This window comes from Crotalus tigris, unplaced genomic scaffold (genome assembly GCF_016545835.1).
Source record: "Crotalus tigris isolate CLP2741 ecotype Arizona unplaced genomic scaffold, ASM1654583v1 scf7180000018777.2418813, whole genome shotgun sequence".
Taxonomy (NCBI): domain Eukaryota; kingdom Metazoa; phylum Chordata; class Lepidosauria; order Squamata; family Viperidae; genus Crotalus; species Crotalus tigris.
Window position 1 is genome coordinate 1,178,956 of NW_024097195.1, and position 25,699 is coordinate 1,204,654.

Below are 25,699 nucleotides of genomic sequence, written 5' to 3' on the forward strand. Positions count from 1 at the left end.
TGTGGGTCAGGACCCCATTTGAGGTCGAACGACCATTCGCCAAACAACGCAGTCCGCCATTTTTTCCCCTTTTCCTTAGCTGTACTAATCCCTTTTATTCTATTGGCTTTTGAAAGCCAATAGAATAGACTCTCTTGAATAGAGTCTAATTCTATTGGCTTTCAAAAGCCAATAGGAATTGTCCAGGCTGTCTCTGCCCTGCTGAGCCCGCCAAAAGTCCCATTCTGCAAACGGTGCTGCACCAGTTGAGTAGTCCTCGACTTACGACCGGTTGAGTAGTCCTTGACTTACGACCGGTTGGGGGTCACAGCATTAGAAAGGTTGAGAACCACTGTTCCAAAGAGACCTGAAAGAGGGGCTCCTTGGTGGTCCCTGAGCTTGCTTGTTTTCGTCTTGCGGACATTTCATTACCCAGATGAGGTGACATCATCACTGATGTAGCACTGATGACATTACCTAGTCTGGGTAATGAAACGTCTGCAAGAAAACAAGCAAGCTCGGGGAGCCCCAAGGAGCCATCCTGTCAATCCCGAGCTAGAAATATTCTCCTTTACTGAGACCTCAAAGAACCCCCAGTACTGCGAGCTCAGCTTCCATCCGGCCCAAGGACGAGAGGTTGGGGGCGCCTTGGGGGATCTTTTGTCACCCAACCCAAGGAAAAGAAGGCCAAAGGGGGGGGAGGGGAGGGGAGGGAATGGAAAGGAGCCAAAATTCAGCTGAATCCGGTTAGGAATCGGGCAGAAAACCAGCCGCTCGAGCTCCGCGAGCCCTGCCAGTTCTCGCCGAGGCCCTCCGGACCCCATCAGGCCGGCTTCCCATTTGCTGGACTACGCCAGGAAAGGCCACATGTCTCTGGCGGGTTCCCTGGCTAGCTCGGCGATTCTCCCTTCGGCCAGATGGGGATGCAAGCGCCGGGTGTGGCCGCCCGGCGTCTGTTTGTCAGCTCGCCAAAGGGGACGAGTTAGGCAGCTCGGTTTACAGCCGAAGAGTAAGAAATAAAACAGCCTCAAACCTAGGGCTGTCTCTGTGTGTGTGTGTGTGTGTGTGTGTGTGTGTGTGTGTGTGTGTGTGTGTGTGTGTGTCTGTGTGTGTGTGTGTGTGTGTGTGTGTGTGTGTGTGTTGGGAGTAACAAGAAAAATCGGCTGCTTTTCAGCTCAAAGGCTAGAGAAGCTTGAAAAGAAATCAGCAAATACAAATACACCCTCCAGAAGGCTGCCTTCGTTCAATCGGCATTAACGGCGGCAAAGGTTAGGCTCCAACTCCATTAACGCCAATGGAACATTCTCCGCTGACTTCAGCACGACGCAGATTTTCCCTTAAATCCATTTTTTTTTCTCCTTCCGTTAACACTTATGACGACTTTTTTCATTGGCTTTCATCTCTTTTTTTTTCTCTTCCCTCCCGCTCCTTTTTTTTCCCTTCCCTCCCGCTCCTCTCCTCCTCAAAACCTCGCCGATGTCTGTTAACGCTAAAGTTTTGATCGGAGAAGACAGATATGTGTTGTTGGTTTTTAAAAAAAAAAAAAAGAAGAAGAAGAAAGAAAACGAAATGACAGACAATTAAGATATCTTGCTTTCTTCTTTTTTTTTTTTAAAGGGAGACTTTAAGAGAGAGAGAGAGAGAGAGAGAGAGAGAGAGAGAGAGAGAGAGAGAGAGAGAGAGAGAAAAGCAGCTTTCTAAAGAACTCAATAGTCCGTTCCACCTTCTCTGGACCTAATCCGTAAGAAAGCGAGTGAATATGCTGCCCCTATTATCTAAAAGCTAGACCATCTGACGCTGGGTATAGGATTTGTTTCCAGGAAAGGAAAAAAAAAGGAGGGGGGGTGGATAAAAGACGCTGGGAAATAAAATCATTCCTTAGTTTCTTAGTGTCTTAATCAGTGAGGCGGAAAACTAGCAGAGAAAAAAGCAAGCAAGCAAAGCAAGATAGCAAACCGATTGCGGCACCTTTCAGCTGTGGAGCTGGGATCAAAACATTGTAGCATCTGTTGAAAGAGAAAGTGTCTAAATCCTATAGAAGGGCTTTAGTCTTATAAGGAGGGGAGAAGGGAGCCGGGCGGAGGCGCGGGGAGGGGGGAGGGGGAGGGAGGGAGGGAGGGGGGGGAGAGATAAGAAATGGTGTCTCGGCGATGCCTAAAACCACTCAATCACTAGAGACTTTCTCCCGGATAGAGATGTCTCTTTTTTGTTCTGTCAGCCCTCGTTGCAGCCATTATTTTATTTGCTGCTGCCTGGCGTTTATCAGATTGAGACCGTATTTGTCCCCCTCTGAGACCTAACCTTGCCTTATGCTTTGGGAGTAATGGGCTCTTAAAATCCAGGCACACAGAGGCAGCCCCTGCAAGGGGAAAAAAAAAAAAGAACATCAGAGATTGGCATGACTTGTTCCCGGGCAAAACCCTTTTGGAAGCCTTTGAAGCTCGGGAAAAACAACGCGTTGAAGTCTACTTCTCCACGCACTCCCCCGCCCCGCTCCTCTCCCCCCTCCCCACCACCTTCCTTTCCTACACCTTCCACATTTTATGCGGCGAGACGGCCCCAATAATAAGTTCCCATCCAGCTTTTTTTTTCCCCCTTCCAACCAAGCTTTGGTTTGAACTGGGACGGCTGATTAAGGGCAGCGGGGTTTGGAGGGGGAGGGCTGGGGGGCGGGAAGGTAGGGAAACATTGGGAAGCCGGGCGTCCCCATCCCAAAGAAGGCTCGCTTCAAAAGATTTCAGAACGAATTAGGCTCAATTTGCAGACGGTGGGCTTCACCAGCTGTAGGGGGAAAGAGCGAGCCCAGGGCGGGCGAGCGTTTTTAAAGGTTGGAATTTATTTATTTATTTATTTATTTATTTATTTATGAGACTTATATACCGCTTTAAGTGCAAGCACTCTCTAAGCGGTGTACACCAGTAAGCAATGTATGTGTATGTATGTATGTATGTATGTATATATATATATATATATATATATATATATATATATATATATATATATATATATATATATATATATATATATATATATATATATATATATATATTTACATTGCCCCCAACAATCTGGGTCCTCATTTTACCTACCCCGGAAGGATGGAAGGCTGAGTCAACCTTGAGCCGGTGAGATTTGAACCGCTGACCTGCTGAACACAGTCAGCTAAACCTTCTTTCAACCCTTCTTTCTATTCCTGGGCTGGGCGAGGAAGCCCCTGGTACAAAACGGAGAGCTCCTGCGTAGGGACTTCTAGGGAGCGAGCAGCTGGTACCCTTCGGGGAGAGAAGCTAGCGTGTGCTTGCTTGCCTTCCTCCGCGATCCTCCTTGGGGCTGGCTGACTCCTGCCCCGCTTCAGCCCCCCCCCCCCAAGACCACAGGCTACGGCCCCGGCTTCGCAAAGCGACTCCCAGGGTCCGGCTGAAAGGCAGCCCGCTCTCTGCCGCACTCCTGCCTGACCAAACCCCAAAGCCTCCCCCCCCCCCCAGCTAGCATCACCACTGGCAGGCAGCGCCAGCTTCCCAAGAACCGCCTCCATCTGCCGAGAGGCCTGGGCGCGCTTGGAAGACTTTAGGGCAGGGTTGCCCTTTCGGGACGAGTTCACCAAGCGCCCCGGGAGAGAAAGACGGTCTGCGTCTTTTGGGGAGAGGGTCTGCCGAAGCCCCCCGCCGTTGCCCTTCGGCCTCGAGCTTCTCCGACAAGGAGAAGAGAAGAAGCACCAACTCCTCTCGGAAGAGCAGAATGGCACACGCTACTATTAGGTATCTTGGATTAAAAGGCATTTTTTTAAAAAAAAAAAAAAAAAAGGGGGGGGGGTGCATCCTGTCGAAGCGGCTACGGCTGAGTGCAGAGATGCGCCTCCTGGAAGCTGAGGCGGGTGGGAGGGGGCAGAGGGCAGGGAAAGAGGAACCCATTAATCTCAACTGAGAGGCTGGTGGCCATGGACCGAAGACGGGGGGGGGTCAGCCCTTCGCCACCCTCATTCGTGGCCCTCCGGAATCTTTTCCCACACTTGGGCGAACGATCCTGAATCTGGCTCCCGTTGAGTCGCCAGAACTGGCCCAGCGCAGCGGCTCCGGGTTCGGTTCGCTTCTCTCTCTCTCTCGGAAGACCTTAGCTAAGCCCTGTTGGGGCGCCGCAGCTCCCCGCTTTTCCACGCTTTCAGGCTGCAGCTGTGCAAACGAGGGAGGAGTGGGGGTGAGGTGGGGGTCTCTGGCCACCCCCGCCCCTCCCGAGAGCTCCCCTGCTCTGACTGGGGATATCCCGATCCTCAAAGCCTCGGGAAGGAAGGCTACAATCAATCCGCGGTGCGCTTTCGGTCAACGCTGGCAATCTTAAAAGCGAGCTCTCTGAGAAGAGGAAGTCCGTTCAATTACAAAGATATTGTCTTATCTCCAGCTTGTTTCGTGTGCCACCCCCAGCGTGAATGAGCAGAGGCTGGCTTCACTAAATAACCCCCCCGCCCGGGGTTACTTCCGACTAAGAGAGGCAGGAGATTTAATCTGAAATTAAATTAGGCCTTTTCCTGGCATTTCCATTTAGGATCCGGGGGCACACGCGCTGAGAAACCGGAAGGGACCAGCTAAAGGGTTGGAAAAGAGTTAAACCACAGGTGTGTCAGTGGGGTATAAGTGCAAAAATCTTCCCCTGAGCAGAGAGAGAGAGTTCTGCTTGCGCTGCCCTATTCAAGTCTGAAGTCAGATGTGCCAGATCCAAATCTGCCCAGGCTGTTTTTGTCTCAGAGTCCAAGGGGCGTGTAAGTGAGTGTGTAAGGATTCGGCCTCAGTAAATCCTTTCCCCCTTCACCTAAGCTACCAGAATGCTGTTGACTTTCAAGGTTGAGCTGAACTGGCTGAAATTCAGGACGGAAGAGACTCTGAAACTGCCTCTGCCTCCCCCCCCCCCAATCTAGAACCTCTCTGGGATCTTCCTGTGCACAACATTCTCCAGCTGGTGTCATCCTGACGAACTAAAGGACAACCCCCTCGGCCTCCCCAGCCGGAATTGGCTAGGTTACAGCTAAAACCTAGGGAAGGGCTTGCCAACACAGCTGGCATTAGGTACCATGAAGGGAGTCCTCCGTTTGTTAAAAATATTCAAACAACTCCCCTTGGCCCACACGTTGGTCCCTCCTCTTCCCATCTGAATGCCTTGCTGGTGGCAATTCCCACCTTTGAACACATCCTCCCCGACTTTCCCATCTTTGAACCGAGGGAGCAACTCCCGGAGTCCAGAGGCTCTTACAAATAAACCCGGTAGGCTCCTTTAACGGGCCACCCCTCCTCTGGGATTTGGTTTGGCTGTCCCAGACTGCCTGGCTGCAGTCCTGAGAGAACAGCAATGCCCAAGGCTTTCTCCATGCTTTGGTGCTTTTCAGGACACCATAAGACAGCAGAAGCCATGGAAAACTTTGAGCTGGTAGTTCTTTCAAGGCAGATTTATTGTGGCCGAACGTTTTACAGGAATGAGCTTGCTCTGGCTCACAAAAAAAGGGAAATGGGAATAGCTGTAGATCTGTCTTGAAAGAGCCACTAACCTTGAAGTGTGGCCGGAATCCTTCTTGCTGTTCCTGCAGCACATATTTCACTTTCTGGATCTAAACCTGTTCCCATCGCCCTTTCCACAACATCTACACACAATGCATAGAGCTGATAGATAGATAGATAGATAGATAGATAGATAGATAGATAGATAGATAGATAGATAGATAGATAGATAGATAGATAGATAGATAGATTGTGCTGCCTCCCAGAGGGAATTCAAAGTGTTGGCGTCCAAAGAAATAGTGGGATGGAGAGAGCAGAGCCAACCCCCCCCCCAGAAAAATCAGTATTGGACTCAGTCCTCTACTAGCTTCAGCCACCTATGTCTCCCTCCCCCCTCCCTCAAGATGAGGCTTGGGCAGTAATGGGTTGGCCCAAAACTCCGATCTTCCCAGGGTCCCTCCTAGAAAGCTCCCTTCTCTTAAAACTGACATGTCTAATTGGCAACCGGTGCCATATCGTGTCCAGAGGTCTCCTGTGGAACATTTCTACAGCTGTCTCCTTCAACTAGACGCTTATTCATGTCGCCTTAATGAGAAACAAAACGATCTCTAATGAGCAATTACATAGCGACAGAATTGTTCCCATAACAAATTCTTGTGTGTGACAGAAACATCCTTTGTACCAGATATTCTGCATATTGTTACTGATTTTCTTTTTTTCCTTCTCTCTGCCGCTCTCGTTTTCTCGGTGTCTCTCTTCCTTCCGCCTTCCTCTCTTCTTTCTCCTTTCCCAGACAACACAAAGTAGGGTGTTGGCTACTGGACGCTGGAAAAGCTGACCAGAGCCACCCCGACAGAGGACACACAAGCAAGCAGAGAAGCCCCAATCCTCAAGGGGGTGAACCCAAGCTAAGGGGATGTGAAAGCATGCCTCTCTGCCCCAACCACAAGCGAGTTGGGGATGCCCAGGCATAGCTGCTATCAGAGCCTGCAAGCAGTGATGAACCCCTGAATTTGGAGTCCCCTGAAAAAAACAAATCCGAACATACTCCAGCCTGGGTTTCAAAATGCCAAAGACTTATCTAAAAGGAACAAGTAGAAATAACCCACAACAGCAGGGGATTCTTGCACAAGTTGCCTCTTTGTTCCCTTCCCATCTCTTCCCTTCCCTTCAATACTTATTTTCAATACTTCAGTACTTATTTTCTGGCAAAGAAAGACAAGATTCAACAAGAGGGATGGGTGGTAATTCTCCTGTGGACTAACCAGATCCCGAAAGAGAAGAACTGCATGGGCTGTGTTTTTTTTAGCCCGTCCATCCATCCATCGTTGGGGATGCTTCTCCCCACTCAGGGCTTCATAATTACGCTTCCAAAGCAAGCTGATACAGTGAGGATTTGCTCCGAGTCTATCAGCGGCTTAGCACCTGATGCCTTTTAATTGGGAGAAAGGAATGGCCCGGTTGTGCAGGGACTTGATTTAATAAAAGCAACCTGAAACTCTGCTGCTGGTGACTTGGGCAGCTTTCTTAGCCAATGTAGGAACTCAAGAGGACATAAGGAGTGCTCTCTCTTCCATTTGGTTCCCTACAACAACCCTTTAGAGGCAGGTGGACTGAGAGAAATGCCTGGCTCAAAGTCACCCAGGGAGTTTCTGTGGTTGGGTATGGATTAGGCCCACTCTCTCTCCGTTGTTATCCAACCCTTAAACCCTTCACCCACTGGCTCTTCTTCTCCAGTTTGTTTTTAACGGCCTAGTCCAGGGGTGGTGAACCTATGGCACGGGTGCCAGAGGCGACACTCAGAGCCCTCTCTGTGCCCTCTCTGTGGGCACGCACGCCGCCACCCCAGTCCTAGGCTTTCAGCTGGGTTTTATAAAACCTTTTCGCTTTAGGCCTCCACCGCCAAGTGCAAAAAAAAGAGGTTCAATCAATGAGTCAATTTCAACTTCTAATGGGAAAAAAAAAAAGATCTTGCAAAGTTGGAATTGATTGATTGAACTTTTTAGTCCCACACAGTCTGCCGTTACCACCGCAGCCACACCCACTCAAGGGGCCACACCCACCCAATTGGCCACACCCAGACAATGGGCCACACCCACCCGGCACCCGACAATGCATAAGTGGGTTTGGGGTTGCAGTTTGGGCACTTGGTCTCTAAAAGGTTCGCCATCACTGGCCTAGTCCACCCTCTATACTGTCTGGAGGTCTCCTTAGATAAAGGGTGGGATTTAGGAAACTGGACTGAAAAATCACTGCTTTTATAAAGTGTCCTTTAAGTGGGCATTCCCAGGGAGGCAGAGTAGAGAGTGAGAGGGAAGTTGGAAATGAATCAGGTAGGCCTGTGTTGAGTTGCTCCTTTAGGCTCTGAAGGATCATTTGAGAAATCAGATTGACCTGGGAGGAGAAGGGGGGAGATGGGAAGGAGCAGTTGACAACTCCCTTCCCTGCCTACCTTGTGTTGGTTGTCCTGGGACAGATGTGCCTGGGTACCACCCAGGCCTGGTGCCCCACGTCCCTGTCTGCCCATTCAGCATCCTTAGCTTGTCATACATTCCATCTGCTCCCATCTGTTGCTTTTCGCTAGCCAGGTTGCGTAGGACTCGGTTGATCGAAGAGACCTGGAAGGAAAATTGCATTCCACCAAATGGCAGGCACAGTGGTGCAGAACCTCACCCACCCACCCACCCCACTTCCCATTCCAGCCACAGGTCGACTGTCCACCCAGAGGAGAAAGCCAGAAGTGAAACAAAACTCACTTGGCTTCCCAGGATCATGCCCACCAATTCATTTCACCAGGAGTCCTTGGCAAGCAGCCTTCAGGACCCTGGCCCTCTTGCTCCATTGCAAGCTCCCAGCTTTCAGTAGGGCCCCCGCTAATCAGTGGGCCCTGATTGATGCAGCGCTAGGCTGCCATCCCAAGACTTTGGGTTGGGGTAGGGTGGGGATGCATTCAGGAGGCAAGGCATATGCTACCGAGCCTAAGACAAAAAGCTGAGATCCTAGTGAAAAGCATGTGGCACAAGCAAGTGGGTTCAGCTGTGCCCTCAAACATAGTTGGCACCAAGGCAGAGGCAGCCAAATTTAGATCCCTTTTGGCAGGGCCGAGTGTGTTAGCCTGAGTCCTTTCCATTTCCTTGGGAAGTGAATAGCCTGGGGCAAAAATGCCTCATTCTCTTCAAATTAGAAAGAAACGTTCAGGATGAAACAGCTCAGCCACTCCTAATTCACACAGAAAGATTTCCCCACTTTTTTTTTGTTGTTGTTGTTCTTAGATTTAGATTTTTAGATTTATTTTTTTTTTAAATTTAGGATATTCAAAAGGAGCACATTCTATTCTTTAAATTCCCAAGAGCTTAAAAGCCAAGAGTGAATCCCAAGTTATTATTTTTTTTTCTAAGCGCTCCTGGACAGACAGTGAGCCAGAGAAGGGAGGACTATGAAGCTAAAAAACAGGGAGGAAACGGTTATCTATGACGCTGTTCTAGATCAGACAGAAAAGAGATTCTCAAGGAACTTACGCTGGGTATATTATCGTTGGTACAGACCCCCTCCGATAGTAATCTGTCTCGGATCTCCCAAGCAAAGATCGAGGGGCACTCCCGCTTATACTGTGCTATTTTGCTTACAACTTCTGGAGTCGCTACTCTCGGCTTGCTACCTCCGATGGCCCGCGGTCGAATGGAGCCAGTTTCGTAATACCTGCCCAGAATTTTACTCACACAGCCATTCGACACCTGCATCAGGGAAGTGGACAGAAAATCACATTATTAATAATTTCAAGACAAAAATAAAATTGTTTAAGTATGCATTAAACAATGACAAGCTTACGTTTTGATTGTCCAGCACTTGGACTTTTGCATCTGCATGGGTCTATAACACAAAAATATACCTTCAATGGTATGAGAACTTACTTAGAGAGGTTTCTTTTCTTTTCTTTTCTTTCTTTCTTTCTTTTTTTTTTAGAAAAAAGATTACATTTGGGAGCCTACATGCTACAAAGGTGACATATTTGTTCTTTAAAAAAAAAAACTTTCGACAGGAGGGAAGGGAGAGAAAAACTGAAGGAAGATAGCCAACGTGGATAAGGTGTTTAGCAGATAAGCTACTAACAACATCTTCAGGCTAGTTTTCAAAATAGAATTCCTGGGGAAAGGATGTCGGGGCGGTGGAGTTGACCTATCAAAGACGAATTCCACTGCCTTCCTAAAGCCAAAGACCTGGCCAAAACGTCTTGAGGAGTCTCGGGTAAGGATTGCCGCAGCAAAGGCGATTGGAGCATTGCTGGTTTTTCAGCCTTTGCTTAATATATGCATGCAGAAAACAGAAGCTACTACTACCTCTGGGTGGGGAGGACACCTTAGCTTGCCCCCCCCACACACACACCTCCGTCCCCAATGCAATGCGGCTTGGAAAGAAGCTTCAAGGGAACAGGGGACGAAATTTCCAAGAAGGCCATTGGGGAATATGGCTATCTCTTATCCTCGCCCAGGTTATTCTCAGTTGACTATAAGGCACTATTGCAGCACTAGGTGACCCACATACAAATAAGGCATATAGACAGACTGGTCAAGCAATATATATATATATATGTATATTATTTCCCATGAAATATGCACTGAGCATAATTTATGATTCCCCACCCCCACCCCCAGAAGGCTGGACAGGGAAGTTTGCAGCCGTGTGGAAAGCCCTCCTCTCCCCTGTTTGGTTTTTTTTTTTTTTTCCCCTTTTTTCCTTCTCCAAGCAAGAAGCCCCGGGCTGGCTCCAACTGGGGAGGCGACTGGCGTTTTCACCTGCAGGATTCGGGAGATGTCGCACGGCCGGGCCCCGCTGTGGGCCAGTTCCACGATTTTTTGCCGGGTTGAATCTGGCAGCGGCCGCCCGTTGACAAACACCCCGCCGAGCTGATTCACGCCACTGTGACCTGCGAAGTGGGCGAAGGAAAAGAAGGACAATGGAAGTCTCGGTCAACCTGAGGAGACCTGGAAGACCCAGCGGCTCCCTCCCGGGTCATGATAAAGGCAAGGGCGGGGTGGGGGGTGGGGGTGGGCGGTAGAGGGAGATAGGGAAGGGACTGGGTGGGTGGGAGAGGGAGAGAGACGGTCGAGCTGAAGCCCCTGTGTCCCACGAGCTGGGCCTGGAAGAACCAGTGGGAGGAAAAGAAGAGCTCCCCCCCCCCAAAGGAAAGAAGCGTTGCAATAAAGCCTCCGGTCTCACAGCCGTAGCAGCCCCGGCCTCTCCAGTCGCCGTCTAGGTTTATACAGGCACAGAAAGGGAATCGCCTTGCAGTTCAAAACCGACAGACGGACAGGCAGGTATCTCAGTCTACACGGCCGTTGCATTAAGAAAAGCCCAGCTCGACAACCCTAGAGGGGGGAGGGAGAGGGGAGGCAGACGGGGGGGGGGCGGGAGGCTTTCTCCACTTTCGGCTCTCCTGTCCCACCGCCCCAGCTGGCTTCTCCAGCCCCTTGCCTCCCCCCACCTCCCTCCCCCCCCCGCCCCGATTCTAAGCTTAAATGCCGAATCCATTGACGGCCGGCTGGGTTCAGAAGAGCACCGTTTGGTTACACACTTCCACTCAGAGCCATCCTGTCAGCAGACTTGGCAAAAGCGAGCAAGGAAAAAGAAGCGGCGGGGTTGGGGGGAGGGGCGGCGGCGGCGGGAGCAAAAAAGGAAAATAATAATAATAATAAGTCGCCCGTCTCTCGGGTCGGGCGGTGGGGTGGAACCGAAGCCTCGGAAGCCCGGCGCTTGGCTGCGGGAGCAGCAGACAGCTCCGGCCCGGCAAGGGTGCCCCGTCCTCCTTGCCTGTCCTCCCCTCCCCTCCCTTCCCCTCCCCCACAATGCCCGGCTCTGCAAAACAGAAGAAGAAGCCCAGGCTACTTGGTTCTCCCCCTCTCCCAAAGAGTGCCATTTCCGAGAAAGTCGCCTCTCCCCTCCCATGCCCCCCCCCACGCGTTGAGGGGTAAAAGAAGGGGGGAGAAAAAGGGACACCGGGGTTATTAAGGAAAAGTCGCGAGCTTGGTCTGCATTCTCTTCCCCCCCCCCCGCCAAAGGCAAGACTCCCAAAAAGGGGGTTCGAAAAGGATCCCCAACCTGCAGCTTTAAGCTCTGGAGGAAAAAGGTTCTCTGGAGAAGATCTGGCCTCTCTCTTCCTCTCTCTCTCTTTCTCTTTCTCTCTTTCTCTCTCTCTCTTCCCCTCTTTCTCTCTCTGCTTCTGTTCCGCTCGCCTTCTCTCTTTGGAGCCGTCTGCTAAATTGACTCCAGGAGCCTCGGCTTCTTAGCAATAAATAAGCTCCAAATATAGAAGAGCAGGAAAATATGATGAGTCTCTCTGACATTTGTCTTTAAAATAAAACTAGCTGCACGTCAAGTTTGAGCTTAATTTCTGGAAATAGGCGGAAGTCGCCCCGGATCATGCATGGAAGGCTAATTGAAAAGATCAGTTGGAGCACTTGTAGCAGACCTGTCACTTTGTGACAGTGCTCCGCTCTTGGATATTGCATCGCCACGACAAACGGGAGCAGGATAAAAACGACCCTTTCTGTCCGGATTTGGGTATCACTCCGACGAGAGTGAATTCGCCTAGCTTTCCCTTCGAGGAGAAGCGGCTTTTTAAGGTAGCCACAGGGTCAATCTGGACACCACCGAAGGGGCGCGCTGCCTCCGCGATAAATCCGAAGTGACAAGAGTTGGAGAAAGCAGTGGGGAGAGGAGAGGAGGAGTGGGGGGGGGGCGGGTTGGGAGGAGGGGAAAGTCTTCTGGTAAAGGCCACTGGAGAACTGACTAGCCGTGGCTGCAAAAAATCTCTAACGGGGGAGAAACAGCGGCTCTCTTGGCTTCTGGGATGGAGTTGCTGACCAGGAAGGACCTCAAGAAAGGCAGCTTGAGGAGGAGGGGGGGTTTTCTCTTTTTCTCCCCCTCTCGCCCTCCCTCCACCAAGTGCTTGTTTCCTGGGGAGCCTTTATGCTCAACACCGGCACCCAAATCGTCTCTTTCTCCTCTTCCCCCGTTGGCCTGGACTTCAGGGAAATCTTGGTCGTCCCTCTTCTTCCTCCCCCCCACCTGCGGAGGCCTGAGACCACAATCCACTCCATAGCTGAGTTCTGAGGAGCAGCAGCAGGTGCCCCCTTCTGCTCCCCTGAGAGCCCGGGGGTGGGGGTGGGGTGGGAAGGTTTCCATCACCACCGGATGCTCGGAGCTCTTGGGCCTGCCAGGCGCACAGAGGAGAGCTCTTTTTTTCCCCCCTAAGCCTCCACACCCCAGTCTCCCCCAACCCAGAAGCCGATGGAGGCCATTCGCCCGCGTTCTCCGCCTCTCCTCCTCCGCGCCTCAAGGAAGGCAGCCCAACTTCCAAATTCCGCGTAAAAAAAAAAGGTTAAGCCTTAATCAATGCCTTAATTTCCCAGGAGAAACGCCGGCAGTTCGAGCCCAGTGGCAATGATTACGCGCCTCGGCTTCTTGGGCGAGCCTTCTAAGGGGAAAACATATGGTCTCAATTTGGATGCGCCGGGCTGCAGACACGCAGGAGTTCTCCGCACAAAGCCGGGGAAACCGGCCGCGACCTCCACCCAAATCACCCCGGCGGGCTTTTTTTTTTTTTTTCCCCTCCCTTCCTGCGGCTAGGGTGGAGGAATGGGGTCGGGAGAGAAATCTAGTGCAAAGGCATTTGCGATTCCCAGGAAAGACGGCCCGCGTTGTCTAGGGAGGCCCGGGCACATATGGGGTACCGCTCTCTCAAGGCGGCCTTATCAGAACCGTCTCAAGGGACGAGGCCAACCTCGAGCAGGAAAAGCTTCACCGACGCTACCCCAGCCCAGCCACCGAGGGAGGTTCCCGAAAGGAACCCGCAGATAAAAGGCAGCGCCAGGGACCTCGGAAACGCACCCCCCCCCCAACAGGCCTCGGGGCGCATTAGCACAGAGAGAGACCCCGCGGTTGGGGGGGGGGGTTGCTGCTTCCCACCCCCAGTCGGAAACTACACACCCAAGCGAGTTTGGGGCTCAGAAAAAAAAATGGCACAAAACCCCCCAGAACCAAAGGCAGCTGAGACCGCGAGCCGAACCGCGTTGAACCTTGGACTTCATCAGGAGTGGCGCTGGATTGGAGCAGCCGAAGGGGCCCCCTGTAGCCGGGCCGGAGCTTTTGCGGGACTCCTTAGAAGAAAGCCCCGCTGGGCCTCAACGGGGCTTACTTCCAAGCCAGCTTCCGAAAGCCAAGGAGGTGGCAACAGACCCGGGTTGCGTGCAAGAGCGAGCGAGGCCGGCGAAGAAGAGAGGAGAGAGGGAAGCGAAGCTATTGAGCTCCGATTCCGCGACCGGGTCTCGCCTGCACTTCTCTCTCCAAGGAAATCCCGACGGAGTTTGCATACTAACGAGCTATCTTTAGGATTTAGAAGCTCAACCGAATAACAACAACCGGCCAGGGGTGCGGGGTTACAGTAAGCTTAAAACAAACAGGACGCGCTGAAGATGGGAATCGCTTGCAAAGACCTCAACGTTATTTTACCGGCATAACTTCTGGGGGGAAATTAGGGCGCCGTCCACCTGAAGGGATCAAGCCTACCTTGATCTCAGGAGTACCCGGCGAACTTACTCGCCTTCCCGGCACGCCGCACAACGGGAGCTATTTTTCTAAGTCCCCAAGAACAGCCGGGATAGCAACTTTCCCACCCAGATAAGGCTGGAGGGCTGTCCGGCTCCCCTCTCGGCTCATATCTACCTCCAAACAAATAAAGTCGCGTTAGGCTTAGCGCGACCTGCTGCCAGAAGGCTGGCTTTCTTATTAAAGGCTAAGCGTGCTTGTTTATCGGGCGAAAGAGTGCCATCGGTTTTACGGAGTGCCCTCCATCTGGGGCTGAGTCCCTCGCCAAGGGGCAGAGCTGCGCGCAAAATCACGGCCCTGCGGAAATCCGGAGCGGGTTTATTTATTTATTTATTTATTTATGAGACTTATGTACCGCTTTAAGTGCAAGCACTCTCTAAGCGGTGTACACCAGTAAGCAATGTATATATATATATATATATATTATATATAATATATATATATATATATATATATATATATATATATATATATATATATATATATATATATATTACATTGCCCCCAACAATCTGGGTCCTCATTTTACTACCTCGGAAGGATGGAAGGCTGAGTCAACCTTATAGAATAGAATAGCTGATCATTAATTCTCGCGCTGAAAGCACCTGTGCTCCACCCAATTCCCCAGGAAACGACGCGGCCGGGGTGGGCTGGGGGTAAATTCTTTGAGAAACAGATTTGGGAAACAAATATCCGGGTGACTCCTGGCATCTTTCCCCCCCAAAGCTCGTCTCCCCCTTCCTAGTGTCAATGTCACTAGGGATTCCCTCCAGCTTGCGGAAGGGCCTGGCGAGGGTGTTCCCTCGGGCAGAGACAAGGCTCTTCCCCTTCGTAGGGCCGTCCACCCAGATCAAAGAGGGCTCCTTCCTTCCTTCCCAGCTCCGGAGAGTCCCGGAAGGAAGGCACTAACTAGCCCTTTCGGCTGGCGACTGGGAACGGCCCTCTCGAGATCTGGGACGACGTCTCCTCAGCCCCCGCCGCAACTTTCAGGCTACCTCGGCGCTTTCCGGTTCCAACTCCGTGCCTAAAATACACTGAACAAGTCAGGCGTTCCAAACCAGCAGGCGCCCCATCTTTGCTCAGTTGATGCCTTTCCGCCTTGCGGTGGAGACCGCCCGCCCTGCCCAATCCTTCAGACTAGCGGCCTGCCAACGTCCCCTTACCGTTTGTACCGTGCCTCTGTGCCTTTGCGCCAGAGAGGATAGCTGGAGTTTTTTTAAAAAAATAAAAAATAAAAAAAATTCATGGTTCGGGAATTCGTAAGGCCAGGGAGAAGTCGCTTGGGTTTCGAAATAACATTCATTGCTAGGGCATCAGTAAAGAACTGCAACAGGCGCTGTTGTTTCCTGGACACAGTTGGGTGTTTCTAGTCTGCTTTACTTTTTGGGTGTTGCTGGGGCTTATTCTGACAATATACCAAAACGGCGAGGAGGTTACTGAGGTCTCTTCCAACCTTTTGCTTTGCCTTCCAGACTGATAAAACCATCGGGCTGGATCTAGCAGCTTCCCATCGCTCTGGCATCACCACCACGCCTTCTTGGACAAATACCTTGCTTGCTAAGGGGATTTCCTTCCAGGTTAATAAAAGTTGCACGGATAGATTGAGGATTTCAACTAGCTCACCTCTTTTTTACTACACCACAACAAACAGAGAACTTTGCCACAATGCAATGAATCGGGTTTCCTTCCTTCCTTCCTTCCTTCCTTCCTTCCTTCCTTCCTTCCTTCCTTCCTTCCTTCCTTCCTTCCTTCCTTCCTTCCCCCTCTCCCCCCCCTCTTTTTCTAGTTTTAAGAAGTACAAAAGTTACACAGGCCTTAGTGCTCCACTATTTCCTGCCAGAGAGCTATCATGCCCACCACTGAAGAATGCTGGGGAAAGGGATGGTGTGAAGTGGATAGGAATCCACAGCACTGAGTCAAGCAAAAGAGTCAGACTTCTAGAAATCTGTTTGTGTCAGGAAATAGCCTCCCCTCTTCAGACAGAGCATTATTCTCCCAATGTCCCCCCTACAGCACTCAGAAAGAATCCACATATTTGAAGGGCTGCTGAGGAATCCAGAAGCAGATGAATATTAGAGTGGGTCTATTGAGAGCCAATGGGTTGTCAGTCCATAAAAATATATTCTTTCACCACCATCTCCACTAGGTGCAATTACAAGGAAGAAGGTTCTCCTGAGAGGGGTGGATTTCCACCTCTCCAAGATGTCTTGGCCTCCAAAATGTCCTTGAGGACAAAGAAGGAGAACCACCACACAGTGCTTCCCCCAAGTTCAAAAGCCCATCTCTTGTTGGAAGAGTTCAAAGAACCTCATTCATCCAATCTCTTTCAGCTTTCTCTTCCACTATGAAGAGTATTTTCAAAATGCATAATTTTCTCTCTTCTCAGCCACCTTCACACCCAAGCCAAGCCAAACCACCTTTTCAATTGTACATACTCAAGCTGGCATCCCAAAAGACAGGAAGAGCCACTTACTGTTCTGCATTGTGGACTGATGAAGCAAGATCCCACGTGGCTCGGGAAGAGGGCACTGTTAGTGATAAAATCAATATTAACCAAGGTAATGAGGCAGGTTGGCAGTTCCAGTATTATTATGTCTAAGAAGTCATTCATTCTATGGCCCCTCAATTAAGGCCCCAAATTTATTAATTTATCATTTGTTTGTTCTCTCCCAACCCTGATTAATAACAAATCGCTGAATCTTTCATGCAATCATGCAAGATAAATCACATTCTGAGTAAAATCTTGAGCTCTCTCAGCACATCAGCTACCGTGTGAGAAGAGAGGCTGGTCACTTTGAACCCCTAAGGAAATATAGACTCATTCACATTCTTGTGCTATAGGGGAACAGAGGAGGAGGAGGAGGAGGAGGAGGAGGAGGAGGAGGAGGAGGAGGAGGAGGAGGAGGAGAAGGAAGGAGGAGGAGGAGGAGGAAGGGCGAAACTTGCCTGGTTTATGAGTGGACTCTCCTCTCATGCAATTTAAGGAACCGCACATCTGTGTAGTGCTGATTAAAGTCTTCCCACTAGGATGAAGAAGAAAAGTGTGTGAAAAAATAAAATTAGGGACTTTTTAGTTTACATCCTTCCCTACATTCACCTGCCCCCTCCCCCCAATTAAAGAATGGGGGTATTCCTGAGAGTTTAAAGAGTGAAGAAAAGGTGGACACGTGCGTCTTTTGAACTGTTTTTCTTCCCAAGCGTGGACTGGGAAGAAAAACAGTTCAAAAGACTCACGTGTCCACCTTTTCTTCACTTTTAAAACTCTCAGGAATACCCCCGTTCTTTAATAATATTGGGGTGCTTCTTGCAAGAATGCAAAATTTTGTCAGATGGCGTGTCTGCATTTAAAAACAAACAAACCCTCCAACAACTTGACTTTGAGTTGATTTTTATGGAAGTGAGTATAATACATTCTTACTCTGATCTAACAGAACTTTCTGAGTCAAGGGACGCTCGCTGCCACATATAATTATAAGAACAACAACAACAATACTAAAAGGAGAAGAAAGACATTTTTCGGTTATGTGCAAATCTCTCTCACCTGAGGCATTTTAAATTGGTGGGAACGTTACTTTTGGTGAGAAAACCCAAACATATGTATATTTTTTTCCCAAGAGGCACTAACAATCGCTAACAATTTTTCAAGAGACACTAACAATCCCACCTCCCCCCCCCTTTTTTTTTTTTCTCTGAGAGAGAAGAGAGCAACGAGAAGGGAAGGGAAAGAAGAGAGAAATCCACTCATTCTGCTTAACTTCTTTCTGGTCTTTAGATCTTCCCCCCTTTCACTGTACTGTGACACACGCTGTCTACCTCGCCTCACTGCTTTAAAAAGTAAGATCAGGAGGGGGTGAGAACTGCCAGCACAAAGCCTATGGAAGGCAAACAATGGCTTCCATTTTATTCCCCTCCCCAAACCTAGAGCGCAAGACCCAGCTAGCCTCCTCCTGCTCCGGCAAGGCAATTTCCACCTTAAGGTACCAACAGCCCTTCCACTTATAAAGAACAAGCCTTAGGCCTGCCTTAGCCCAGAACTAGGCAGCTGCAACGCCTGACTTCGGTGGGTGTTCCTTCCTTCCTTCCTTCCTTCCTTCCTTCCTTCCTTCCTTCCTTCCTTCCTTCCTTCCTTCCTTCCTTCCTTCCTCTTTTAAAAACGTTTTTTTTTAAATAACAAACAAACAAACAAACAAAGTTCTGTAGTTCCTGCTGGTGTGTGTCTGCATTTAATCCCAGCTCTTTCTTTTTAGGTTCCCAGCCTAGCAGGAGGAAAATAGAGAAGTAATTTCTCGTTATAAATATCTGGAGGTAATTATGTTACTGGTGCGAGTTGTTAAGGGTTGTAAAAAGATACAACAGCGCAGTGGGGTGCTCAATTGGGGTGAGACAATTACAATAAAGAAGCTATTCAAGAGGGGTTTTCTCTTTTTTTAAAAAAAAAAAAAGAAGAAGAAGCGGGGGGAGGGGGGAGGAAAGCGAGAGAGGTAAAGGAGATAAAATAATGAAACGGTGCTAGCTTTCGTTTGCTTCGTCTCCTCCCACGTTCTCTCTCCTTGTTTACCTAGAAAGCTTTTTTTTCTGATTTTGTTTTAAAGAAAGCCTTTAAAAAATAAAAATAAAAATCCTGGTTTGTTCACAGAGATTCCTTGCGCTCTGTTCTCCGGAGAAGAAAAAAAAAGGGAGGCCAAGGCGGACGCGGCCCCGGAGTCCAAACTGGGCCCGGTTCGGAGAGCTCTCCCGAAAGCCATTTAAAAACAAAACAAAACAAGAAAGCGAACCGGCGACGCGCGGTGCCTTTCCCGCAGCGGGAAGGAGCTTCCGAGGGCGTAAATATTGACTCGGCTGCCGAGAGGCCCCCGGTTAGCGGCCTGGCCCATCTAGAGGAGCAGCTGAAGGGAGCCCCATCCTCTCCACCTCCGGCTCCCGAGCAACTCTGCCCGGACACCCAGGGTCCGCCGCTGGAGGAAGCCGTTCGCCTGCGGCCGACCGGGCTTAGGGGGGGGAGCAGGCTTGGCTCCACGCGGAAAACTTTGGCTTCTCGGAGCCAGCCGGCCGGCCGGCCCCGGCTCCTTCGGCCGCCCTCCTCGGGACCTGGAACAGTCAGGCCGGGGCTCAGCCAAAGCTAGGCGGCGTCCACGGGAAAAGCAGGACCCTCGCCCGGAATCCCCCCCATCGGGGAGCAGTCCTTTCTCCCTCTTGCCACGAAGCCAGCCAGCTTCCCACGCTGGGTTGGGTGTGCGCGGAGAGGCGCCGCGGCGGCCGATGCCAGCCGGTCCTCGGCCAGTCCAGGTGTCTCCCTACCCGCCCCCCCCCGCTCTACCTTTCCATCCTCCCCCCCTCCCCCTTTTCCCGGTCGGCTAGGCCTAACTTGCGCCCGCCTTTCTTGAAAGACCGTCTCCAAATCGGGACCTAAATCTGTTCGACCGCGGGTGCCGAGTCTCCCTCCCGTTGGCGAGCACAATTAGCTCGGGAGGCGATCCGTGTTTACAATCCCGGGACGAATCGGCGACGGAGATATAAGGCTAATCCGGTGGCTTGGAGACGGGTGCAGCTGTTAAAAAGAAAATAGTGCCCAAAGGCTCCAGTTATTGTTTTTAGGCCTACGGCGGCCCTCGCCGAAAAGCTTCGCTCTTTTAAGAACTCGAGCCAGCCTGAAAACTTTCTTCGCTTCGGCTCCCAGGGGTGGTGCTTGTGGTTGGTCTCTCTCTCCCCCCCCCCCCCCGGTTGTTGCTGTTGCTGTTGCCGTTGTTGTTTGGAAGCCGCGGATCTGAAGGCGTTTTTAGCAAAGGTCGGTGGATTTTTCCCGTTCCCTTGAGAGACCTTCGAAATGGCTTCTTCCTCCACGCTTTTAAGTGACCCGGTGGGCAGCGTTTCCGTGTGCAGGTTGGCTCAAAAGGGAGCGCCATTTACTTTAATGGGATGCTTTCCTATCAGTGCTGCCTGAGCGCGAAGCTACACAGCCTGAAAGTACTTGCGGAGGGAGGCGGCTCTCGGGGCGGCAGAAAACTTTTCTAGGATCCTAACGTTGCATTGAATGTTCACCGGGGCTGGGAGAACCATTCAAGGGGGAGGGGGAAAAAAAAAGCATCCAGGCGTGCAAGGAGGAAACATTAATTTGGAAAAAGCATCCAGGCGTGCAAGGAGGAAATATTAATTTGAAAATCCAAGGGTTTCCTTTGCTGGCTTGAAATAGGAGCAGAAACTCGGTTTCGTTTCGAAACCTGATTCGCAAGTTCTGTGGGGGGCAAAATTTAGGAGATTTCCCATTTCACAGAACCGGTAGTGAAAGGGGTGCAGAAAGGGGACTGGATTCTTTTCTGATTTTTTTTGTGTGTGTGTGTGTGTGTGTGTGTCCAGTTTCCCTTCCCCCCCCCAGCCCTTTGTTGTTGTTTAAACAGTGGGAACTTCTAGCCAGATGCTGGTCAAGTTATAAAGTTCTGTCGGTTCCTTTTCTTCTGTGGCGGGCAAGTTTGGGGAGATCTCGGGGCTACTTGATTGAGAGTGACAGACTTTTAGCTCCCTCAGATCATCCCGGACACAGCCACTACTCAGAGCTGACTTGGCCTAGAAGGTGATGCTACAACCACCAATCCTCTCCCCCCCTCTTCCCCCCCCTTTGCTTATCACCAGGCACATGAATAAAAGATCCATAAATAAAGCCCCCAGGATTCCCCAAACGGGACTCCTTCCTCGCCCAAACACACAGGCGCCTGCATCTTTGGAATACAAAGCAAGAAAAGTAAGGGGGGAAAGCTGGGGGGTGGGGGGGGGAGAGAGGACACCCACACTCGGACCGGTCCAGTCACCTCAGAAAGCAATCTATGAATGAGCTCCAGGCGGGCGCAGTGGAACAACAACAGCACAACCTGCCCCCCCCCCCGGTCAGATCCGCCACGCACGTCCTGGGAGTCCCTACAAGCCTCGAGCGAGCTCGTCGCCCTTCGTCAGAAGAGGCGAGTCTTTTGGAGGAGGGTTCTGTCCAGTCAAAGGCAGCTAGAGAGCCTGGGCCCTGCTGCAGCCATTGCTTCGCTAGGCAAAATTGCTTTCGGGGTGGGGAGGGTGCACGAAAGAAGAGGAGGAAGTAAGCTAGCTTTGAGACTGATGCGTCTCCCAGGGTCATCTCCGGAATATAAAAGTGGAGATAAAGAAGGGGGCGGGGGGATATGTGTGTGTGTGTGAGAGAGAGAAAGAGAGAGAGAGAGAGAGAATGGGCGAAAGAGAAAGGCGGCTAAGAGGTGGGAGGCAGCATGCAGCCTAAGGAGAAGAAGCAAGTAGACTCACCTTTTTGAGGCATCCTGTCTTGTTGTCAAAGCTCTTGTCAACAGTTTTAAAAAGCGCCCGTGATTTGAAATGATGGTGTCTTAAAAAGGATTGCCAGTAAAAGAGTTTTTCTCCAGTGACGCTGCTGGTTGTGTGATCTTGAGTTCCTGGGAAGGCGACAGAGATTGACAATAAAATGGGCTGACACTGACTGGAGAGGGAAGAAGAAAGAGGATGTAGAGAAGGGGGGGCGGAGAGAGAGTGGGGGGGGGGAGAGAGAGAGAGAGAGAGAGAGAGAGAGAGAGAGAGAGAGCCAGAGCACACCTAGGCTGATTGGTGATGGTTCAAGGGTATGAATGTGAGTGTGCGCCTAGTCTCTGCCTCGCCTCCACCGGCCCATTAGCAAAGGCTGACCTCTGTCATCATCTTCCAGCAAAACACTTCCTCCCCGCGCCTTAACCAGAGCGGGAAATGAGGCTGAGCCAGGGTTCGCTTTTCAAACCCACTAATCACTCCACGCATGCAAATGCTCGGCTCGCTCCCACACAAAATATTGCTTTATGCAAAGCAACGCCATTGCCTCCCAGCTGCCGATTGGATGTTCACTCACACTGCCTAGTTCAATTGGCCCATTTGTTTGAATATGAACGCACCGGCTTTTCTCTCTCTCTCTCTCTCTCTCTCTCTCTCTCTCTCTCTCTCTCTCTCTCTCTCTCTCTCTCTCTCTCTCTCTCTCTCTCTCTCTCCCTCCCCCCCCTCTCTCTCTCTCTCCCCCTCCCTCCCTCCCCCCTCTCTCCCTCTCTCCCTCTCTCTCTCTCTCTCTCTCTCTCCCTTCCCGCTCCTCCTCGCTTGCATCCCCTCCCCGCCCCCATTTGCTCTGGGTTCCTCTTCTATCTTTCCCCAGCTCAAATCAGAAACTTTGGGGCCAGGATGTGCGGCGGGCAATTGCCAGTTTAGCCGTTTTGGCTTTGGAGAGGTGTTTTCCTGGTTTGTTCTCAAGTTATCCAAAATAATAGCACCGGGGCCTTCCTGAAGTTTCTCTCTCTTTCTTTCCCCCCTCCCCTCCCCTTTCCTTCGCTTCCTTCTCTCCTCTCCCCCCCACCCCCTCTTTCAGTTACCAGAGCCAAAGTGCCTCTTTGCCTGCAACTAAAATATCAACTCTGCTCACACCCGCCCCCTCGCCTCTGAGTTAGGGCCCGGAGTAAATAAATAATGTCGCTTGAAAAACGAGTGCCCTTTTCTTTCCAAAGCGACCGTGGTTGGTGCGGGCGAGGGAGGGAGGGAGGGGAGGGGAGAGGAAGGGAGAGACGACCCATTTGCATTTAAACAGTTAGTTTCCACCAGACAATGGAGATAAGGGGGGAAAAAAATAACATTCAGATGGTAACGACATAAATATTTGGGAGAGGGAATCGCCTGGAGGTAGCCAAGTCTACAGTTGGGTGTGTGGGTATTCAGTCCCCTTTTCTCCAAATGGGACGGAGAAAGGAATTTCTCCTCTCTCTCTCTCTCTCTCTCCCCTCTGCCTGGAAAGTGCAGAGCAAATAGACAATTTACTTTGTGTATTGAGGGCTCTCGTGAAAAGGGCCTGAAGAGTCCTTGCCTAAACTTCTTCCACGTGCCGTTTGTTGACTAAGAGCTGTAAGGTTCCCTCGACCTCCCCCCTCCCCCCGCAGACATTACCAAAAAAGAGAGAGAGAGACAGAGAGAGAGAGAGAGAGAGAGAGAAGGCGAATTGAGGAGGGGGGGTACTAAACCCGCTCCGCCGTAAATGAAGATGAGTGTTTGTGTGCGGTATGCCTTTTGCTTCCACCAGTTTTGGCCCAGTCTTGCATCTCATCCCCCCCCCCCCGCCCGTTTCTTCTGCACCCAGGCAGAAAAACCCAGGGCCGAAGGCAGGCAACACTTCTGGCCACACACTACCACAAGTTCATTTGTTGAATGGCAGAGTATTAGGATACACCTCAGTACACTCCAAAGCAACCCCTCCGCGCCTGCATTTAAGGTGACACCGGCAGCACCAGTTCGAGCTCAGGGTGTTCCGATCGTTGATGGCGAGTGGTCGGGGGGGGGAGGGCGCGGGGGGGAGGGGTGGCGCTTCCTCTTGCATAAAGGAAGAGGGGGGGCAGGGAGGAAGCGAGCGAGCGAGCGAGAGAGGGAGAGAGAGAGAGAGAGAGAGAGAGAGAGAGAGAGAGAGAGAGAGAAGGAAGACGCGTCCTCCCCCTCTTCAAATTCCAGGAGGCTGAAAAGACGGGTGGGGGAGGAGGAGGAGGAGGAGGAGGAGGACACGAACGCGCCAAGCATAAAATGAAGTCGTAGCCCCGCATACACTTGACTTCTCTTGACATGTGAAAAGTGCTAAAAGTCAGAGCTCATCAATAAAGTAGCTGGCGATTGAATGAGGGCCCTGACAAGCATCGCATTCTTCCAGAAAGTACAATGAGGAGACAAACGACTCTGCCAAGGAGTTAGCATGGGAGTGAAAAGACGCCTCAATGGGAGCTGGATAATGGGCTGCCAGGCCGTCATGCACTGACTGTCATCTGCAGACCGGCCCGAGAAACTGCGGCGGCCCCTACGAGCACAAAACTGGCTGGGAAGACCAACGGGCAATTCCTTCTGAGGCTGGGCCCCCGCCCGCGGCCGGCCAGCCAGCCGGCCGGCCCTCTTCTCATTCTCATTCTCCTTCTTTTTCCAGCCTCCTTCCTTTCCTCCTGCCAATGTGCCTCGAAGCTGAGAGGGCCACTAAACACTAGGGCTCTGCTTCTGTTGGGCTGTGGATGTTTATTTATTTATTTATTTTTGGTGAAGGGATTGAACAGAAGTGTGTGTGTGTGTGTGTGTGTGTGTGTGTGAGAGAGAGAGAGAGAGAGAGAGAGAGAGAGAGACTGAAGAGGTTGGAATTGCAATTCAAGATTTTCTCTGGGATGGCAAACTTTTGGTGCCCTGGTTTTTGCAGGCTGGGGCAAAGCTGGGAAGCAGGGCTGCCTGTCCTTGTACAAACAAGGTGTGTGTGTGTGTGTGTGTGTGTGTGTTGAGGTGGGGGAAACCTGCGAGGTTGGGAGATAGGAATCTGGCTCTTTCTCTTTCGTTTGCCAATCTAGATTTTTTTTTCTTTAAGCTCTCCCTCCAGTTTTTTTGTTGGGTTTTTTTGGGGGGGGGCGTGGGGGGTGCTCAGTATTACAACCCTTCCTGGGTAACACCCATCCCCTCAGTTGCTGAAGAAATGAGAGGGCTGGGCAGGCTGGACCAATCCTTGTCCTCTAGCTACCGTAGTTAGGCCTAAGGCAATCTGTATTTTCCCCATTGAACTGGGAAGTGAGGACTAAGTTTGCAATCGGAGTCGAATACAATGGTAGAAACGGGGGGGGGGGCGGAACTCGAGAAGAGGACGTTGGTAAAGGTAAGTACCGGTAGGAACTTGAGAATTTCCTGGGTTGAGTTGCTGGTGTGTGCTGAAAAGCTGTTCGGGTTGCTAATTTAGATCTATTTAAAACAAATTGGTTTTTCCCCCTCTTGGTACTCCCCACTCTTATTCTTGAATCAGCCCCAGTAAATTTGAATCCCTTTAATGTGAGGGTGATAACCCCCTCCAGTCAATTTAATATTCATTGTTAAATTATTCATCTTTTTTTCAATCCAGCTTCAGGAAAACTTTAGAATGAGCTTCTCAAGAGGGATCTTGGTAGAAAGGTGGAAAAGGAAAGGAAATCTAGATTAAGAAAAGCTTGGATTTTTTTTCCCTTCCAAAACCTAACTTGTTAAGTCAGCAAGTGATTTGAAAGGACGTTAGTCCTTCTGGATATTGTAATGCAATAAAATAAAATATAAAGTGGGGTTAGCATGTTGAGTTTATTGTGTGTGTGTGTGTGTGTGTATGTGTGTGTGTGTGATTTGTTTAGATTGTATTCTAATCTTATGAAAAAGAATTAAACTTCTGTTTCTCTTTGTTTAAGTTTAAAAACATTGTTAACTCTTTTGAGAAATATTATAACAACTACAGCAATAACAAAGGAGGGAGGGGGGGAAGGAAAGTGAGAGGGGGAGAAGCCACAAGCTCTCTACCCAGATCTTCAGGCAAATATCATTTTTACAACCATTCAATTAGCTATTCTTTGGATTAGCACCTATTTATATGCTTCATCTCAAAAAGAAAGGAGCCGTAATCTTGTTGCTATTTTCCCCCAGGGCACAGTAGGCCTTGTGTGCCTCCCTTTTCTTAGTTGCTGATTTTTTTTTTAAAAAAAAAAAACAACAACTAGGAGGACAAAAAAATAATGAGAAGGAAATAGCGAATAATCTGACGTCATTGCAGAAAAGGGACTAGAAGAACTGAGGAAGCAAGTCTGAGTAAAATGAAAGAGAGAGAGAGAGAG

General features: G+C 50.5%; 1 protein-coding gene across 13 annotated transcripts in view; it reads right to left on the reverse strand.

Moving 5' to 3' along the window:
* Window positions 1-25,699, reverse strand: part of PAX6 (paired box 6) — a 46,627-nt gene that overhangs the window by 13,971 nt on the left and 6,957 nt on the right. For 4 of the 13 annotated variants that reach the window (XM_039355954.1, XM_039355947.1, XM_039355950.1 and 1 more), the window contains exons 2-8: window positions 21,345-21,490; window positions 17,013-17,089; window positions 16,540-16,594; window positions 10,256-10,386; window positions 9,291-9,332; window positions 8,981-9,196; window positions 7,915-8,080 (exon numbers count right to left, since the gene is read on the reverse strand). In XM_039355954.1, coding sequence (XP_039211888.1) covers window positions 7,915-8,080; window positions 8,981-9,196; window positions 9,291-9,332; window positions 10,256-10,386; window positions 16,540-16,549 — 565 coding nt within the window. In that variant the 5' untranslated portion in view covers window positions 16,550-16,594; window positions 17,013-17,089; window positions 21,345-21,490. Of the gene's footprint in view, window positions 1-7,914; window positions 8,081-8,980; window positions 9,197-9,290; window positions 9,333-10,255; window positions 10,387-16,539; window positions 16,595-17,012; window positions 17,090-18,624; window positions 19,348-21,344; window positions 21,491-21,647; window positions 21,976-25,699 lie in introns of those variants that run through there. The other 9 variants (XM_039355958.1, XM_039355957.1, XM_039355960.1 and 6 more) reach the window with 6 other exon arrangements.